This window comes from Colobus angolensis, unplaced genomic scaffold, assembly GCF_000951035.1.
Source record: "Colobus angolensis palliatus isolate OR3802 unplaced genomic scaffold, Cang.pa_1.0 Scaffold156, whole genome shotgun sequence".
NCBI classification, from domain to species: Eukaryota; Metazoa; Chordata; class Mammalia; order Primates; family Cercopithecidae; genus Colobus; species Colobus angolensis.
Genome location: NW_012114666.1, coordinates 2365940 through 2371856, shown reverse-complemented (window position 1 = coordinate 2371856; position 5917 = coordinate 2365940). Strand labels below are relative to the sequence as shown.

At 44.3% G+C, this 5917-nt stretch overlaps 1 protein-coding gene across 1 annotated transcript in view; it reads left to right on the top strand.

The window, feature by feature from the left end:
- LOC105507970 (protein FAM209B-like) overlaps positions 1-920 on the top strand; it is a 28381-nt gene extending 27461 nt beyond the window's left edge. The window contains exon 2 of the mRNA XM_011936697.1: positions 581-920. Within this exon, the coding sequence (XP_011792087.1) occupies positions 581-847 (267 nt within the window). The 3' untranslated portion in view covers positions 848-920. The remainder of the gene's footprint in view (positions 1-580) is intronic.
- Positions 921-5917: the final 4997 nt, after the last annotated feature.

The window sequence follows — 5917 nt, the reverse complement described above, 5'->3', positions numbered from 1 at the left end:
AAAAAAAAAAGAATTGCTTGAACCCAGGAAGCGGAGGTTGGGGTGAGCCAAGATCATGCCAGCCTGGGTGACAGAGTGAAACTGTGTCTCAAAACAACAAACAAAAACAAGAGATAAAAGTGTAAAGTAGTAACAGCTGGGCCTCAAAGTGACCATAAACAACTCTTTCAAGTAGAAAGAGAAAGGGAAAGAAAGCGTGTTCTCCCCTAGAAAGACCCAGCATTTCATGATCCTGTGCCCAAACTGGTTAGAGGAGGGATTGGCAAACTTTTTCTGCAAAGGGCCAGAGAGTGAATATTTACAGCTTTATGGGCAGTATGGTCTTCCTTGCAACTACTCAAGTCTGCTGCTGTAACATGAAGCAGCCTTAAACAATATACAGATGAGTGAGCATGAACGTGTGCCAATAAAACTTTATTTACAAAAGCAGGCGGAGGGCCAAATTTGGCCATAGTGTGCTAATGCCTGCACTCAAGCAATGCTAGAACCATCTTTTCTTAAATGAGCCCAACTCTCTTGGAACTGTGTCAAAACCAGCAAAGTCCATGATATTACTGACCTTGAATATCTTTCTCGACAGGAGCAGAGTCCTCCTGGCCTTCGATGCTTCCCATTTCGCACTCCACTAAAGAAAAATCAAAATGCTTCTCTTTTCAAAGACTGTACATTCAATACCTTACACGAACTCGAGGTGGAGCTTGCGAGGTTTGTGTACCAAGTGCAGCATCTTAAAGGTGCCATGGCAACAGGCAATGTCAGTAACCTCAGGCTTCGAAGGTCAGAGATGCCTGCAAATCCATACCGTCTCACGATCTATGACATATGGGAAGAACAAAGGTGTAGCTGAATGGATTTGTGTGTCAAAGTAGGAGAGAAAAAAGTTGTGTTGACAAACTGTATGCAAATCAATAAAAGTATTCTGAAGAAAAGAACTTCCACATTTGAGATCTTGCTTCTTTTCTCTTTTTCACTTGAAGAAAAAGTGAATGTGAGACCAGCAGCCATAGCAGTGATGGTTTTGTTTTTGCCTCTCTCACGTCCTCTAGAGCTGTGGGTGGTGAAAGCTACATAATAGTATGTGATGAGCTCGTGCTTCCGTGCAATGGCCGCGGGTGGATGACGGAGCTAGGGAAATCTGGGATAAGATGCCGACGTTGTTTCCGTACAAACTCTTGTTCTCTACAGTATCTATCTGTGCAAGATACAGAACTGCTTTTTATCTTGGATACATTACAAAAGACGGCTTTATATGATAGTTTTTAAATGGTAAAATGATTCAATTAGGAGGGGTGTATTCTAGAGTCATCTGATTCTCTCACAAGAGTTCTTTCACTCATTCCATTTCAAAGGTTCCACGTATTGACTTTTCCTTCTTCCAAACTAGCAGTTACATTTGTCAATAGTTGGATTAAGGAAAAGGGAGAGCCCAGGTACGGTGGCTAACACCTGTAATCTTAGCACTTTGGGAAGCCAAGGCGGGAGGATTGCTTGAGTCCAGGAGTTTGAAACCACCCTGGGCAACATAGTGAGATTCCTTCTCTATTATTTTTAAATTAGAAAAAGAAGGGAAAAACAAGTCATGCTTTCTATATCATTGGGGTTTGGGACACAGATGTGCTAACCAGGGGCTCCCCAATCAGTTGATATGTACTTTATCATACTTATTTAAAATGTGGATATTTTGCATGTTAGTGTGGCTGACTCTGCACATACTTAGGGCTGTAAGGCCGCTACTGACCCCTGAGCCCATCTTTCCTCATTTAAAAGGCCAACATATGGCCGGGCATGGTGGCTTATGCCTGTAATCCCAGCACTTTGGGAGGCTGAGATGGGCAGATCATGAGGTCAAGAGATCGAGACCATCCTGGCCAATGTGGTGAAACCCTGTCTTTACTTAAAATACAAAAATTAGTTGGGTGTGGTGGCGAGTGCCTGTAGTCTCAGCTACTTAGGAGGCTGGGGCAGGAGAATGGCTTGAACCCGGGAGGCGGAGGTTGCAGTAAGCTGAGATTGCACCACTGCGCTCCAGCCTGGCAGCAGAGCAAGACTCCATCTCAAAAAAATAATAAATAAATAAATAAATAAATGGCCAACCTGATGGTTTTGTAGACACACCTGGGCATGTCTGGAGAGAACAGTTAGCTGTGGGACACCATGGAAATTCCTTTGTTTCACTTCAGTCCAAACTTCTGGTGCCTGACAGAGACGTCCTAAATCTCTGCCACCTTCCTTGCCAACCACAAAGTCCACTCCCATTATTTGTACAAGGTTTTCAGGATCCTCCCTACACAGATGATTTTCTCCATGTGTAGGAGGTGGACCTCTTGTAAAAGGTCCTTGAACATTTTGCTTTTTGTCTTAACTCTCAGCTTTCGATACAGCGGAAATAGAAGGAGCCAAGGTTACTTCTTTTGCCTTCCAGATTATTTATGAGTGTTTTCAAGCAAACTGGAGTATGTGAGTTATTGTCACAGCCCACTCTGAAGAAATCCAGATAAGAAAAAAAATTGGTTGTAACCAGTAATCTCAAGATAGGGCAGGTTTTAGATTATCTTCATTTAACCAGTAGATACTTAGATCTGCAGTCAGCAAGCTACAGCTCACAGGCCAAATTCGGCCACCTGCCTATCTTCTGAACTAATAATGATTTTTATATTTTTTCATGGTTAAAAATATCAGGCAGAGCATGGTGGTGTGTACCTGTAGTACCAGCTACTCTGGAGGATGAGGCAGGAGGATTGCTTGAGCCCAGGAGTCTGAGTTCAGCCTGAGCAACATAGTGAGACCCTGTAGCTATAAATACATATATATGGCAACAAATATATATCTATATATATATATAGGATGACATGAAAATTACATAAAATCCAAATTTTAGCACCTATGAAGTTTTATTGGAACACAACCACACTCATTCATTTACATATTATCTATGGCTGCTTTCGTGCCACAAAATTTCCACATTGTCTATGGCTCTAGCTTTTGTGCTTAAAATGGCAGGCTTGAATTACTGCAACAGAAACCAACATGGCCCACAAATATTTACTAACTGGCTCTTTACAGAACAAGTTTGCCAACCCCTAGTTTATGCTAATCTCACATGTTAACAAGCAGAAGCTGGGTGCAGTGGCTCACATTTGGAATCCCAGCATTTTGGGAGGCTGAGGTGGGTGGATCACTTGAGGTCAGGAGTTCGAGACCAGCCCAGCCAACATGGTGAAACCCCGTCTCTACTAAAAATACACAATTAGTTAGGCAGGCATGGTGGTGGGTGCCTGTAATCCCAGCTACCTGGGAGGTTGAGGCAGGAGAATCGCTTGAACCCAGGAGGTGGAGGTTGCAGTGAGCCGAGATTGCACCATTGCGCTCCAGCCTGGGCAAGAGAGCGAGACTCTATCTCAAAATGAAACAAAACAAAAACCAGGAAATGTATTCATTAGTAGATATATTCATCTTCACAAACATATTTGTCTGGAGGACAAAAATGTAATTTTATAAATTTTTTTTTGTATTTTTATTTTTTGAGACAGGGTCTCCCTCTGTCACTCAGTTTGGAGTTCAGTGGCATGATAATGGCGCACTGCAGCCTCATCCTCCCAGGCTCAAGCGATCCTCCCACCTCAGCCTTTCCTTTTTTTTTTTGAGGCAAAGTCTCGCTCTTGTTGCCCAGGCTGGAGTGCAGTGGTGTGATCTCGGCTCACTGCAACTTCTGCCTACTGAGTTAAAGCGATTCTCCTGCCTCAGCCTCCTAAGTAGCTGGGATTACAGGCACCCGCCACCACGCCTGGCTAATTTTTGTACTTTCAGTAGAGTTGGGGTTTCACCATGTTGCCCAGCCTGGTCTCTAACTCCTCACCTCAGGTGATCCGCCCGCCTCAGCCTCCTTAAGTGCCGGGATTACAGGGGTGAGCCACTGCACCTGGCCCCACCTCATCCTTTCTAGTTGCTGGGACCACAGGCATGTACCACCACACCAGGCTAATATTTTAAAGATATTTTTTGTAGAGTCTGTTGCCCAGGCTGGTCTTGAACTCCCAAGCTCAAGTGATCCTCCTGCTCAGTCTCCCAAAGTGCTGGGGTTACAAGTGTGAGCTCCCACACCCAGCCTTATAAACTGTATTTTTGTGTATAGCTGCATCCAGGGCACTACCTGTTAAAGATGGGGATCCTCCAAAAGGGGAAATTGCCAAAACTCCTTAGAGCAGGTGCACCAAGGACGTAAATTAGAACAAAATCTGCTGTACATTTGGATTTCACAATTCCTCAAAAATGGTATCCCCCATGTCTTTGACCTAGCTTAAGACACACTTTGCAGACCACAGTTTTGCCTAGAAAATAGTGTTTTCTCGATCCAGTCAATTTCATGCAATATTTTCATGTTAAAATGCATTAGATGTCATTTTTGGAGCCATAACTTAAAGTTACTCAACTCTGCTGTTACAGCATAAACTCAAATTCTATTACCACACCCTGTGGTTTAAAAAGAGAAATTGAGGCCTGGCACAGTGTCTCAAGCCTGTAATCCCAGCACTTTGGGAGACCAAGGCAGGAGTATCCCTTGAGTCTAGGAGTTCAAGACACACCTGGGCAACATGGTGATACCGTAACTCTACAAAAAATATACAGAATAGTCTGGATAATGGAGCCTTGGGAGAAAAAGTTTAGAAAAAAAAAAAGAAAAAACAAAACAAAAAACAAGCAAACAAAAAAAAAGTGGTCGAGCTTGGGGGTGCGTGCCTGTGGTCTCAGCTACTAGGGAGGCTGAGGTAGGAGGATCACTTGAGCCTGGGAAGTCAAGGCTGCAGTGAGCTGTGATATCACCACTGCAGTCCAGGCTGGGTGACAGAGTGAGACCCTGTCTCAAAAAAATAAATAAATAGATAAGACCAGGTGCAGTGGCTCATGCCTGTAATCCCAACACTTTGGGAGGCAGAGGTGGGTGGATCACCTGAGGTCAGGAGTTCAAGATCAGCCTGGCCAACATGATGAAACCCTGTCTCTACAAAAAATGCAAAAATTAGCTGAGCATGGTGGTGTGCATCTGTAGTCCCAGCTTCTCATGGGGCTGAGCCAGGAGAATCGCTTAACCAGGGAGGTGGAGGTTGCAGCGAGTCGAGATAATGTCATTGTCCTCCAACCTGAGCAACAGAGTAAGACTCCATCTCAAAAATAAATAAATAAATAAATAAATAAAAGAAAAGGAAATGAAAAATAAAAAGAGAAGTTGATACATAAATGATAACCGCTGATCACTGCAGTTGCCTAAATCCTAACGTGTTTATCAGAGCAAGCTGACAGCTCAGACTGTCTGCAGAATGCATTCCCTTGCAGCTGTAGGACTCATGGCAGTTTGCATCTTCAAAGCCAATAAGGAGAGTAAGATTCTAGAGTGAGTCACTAACACAACAGGGACCTCACAATGTGATGTCATTGTGGGAGCCATGGATATAAGCTCTGCCATGCTCTACTGGGTAGAAACAAGTCACTCAAGGGTGTGAATACCAGGAATGGGACCCAGCTTCAAAGAGGCTGCTCCAGCACAAGGTGATGGAGGCATCGCGCTGGTGCTAACAAAACATTGAGCATTAGACAGGGGACATGGCCACTGGACAGGGCCTTGTTCATGAACCCGGATGCGGGTGATGGGCTAAATTCTAAGATGGCCCTAAGAGGCACTCACCTTTTGGTTTTTTGGGGTTTTTTGTTTGCTTGTTTGTTTGTTTTTGTTTTTGTTTTTTCGTTTTGAGACGGAGTCTTGCTCTGTCGCCCGGGCTGGAGTGCAGTGGCCGGATCTCAGCTCACTGCAAGCTCTGCCTCCCAGATTCACGCCATTCTCCTGCCTCAGCCTCCCGAGTAGCTGGGACTACAGGCGCCCGCCACCTCGCCCGGCTAGCTTTTTGTATTTTTTAGTAGACAC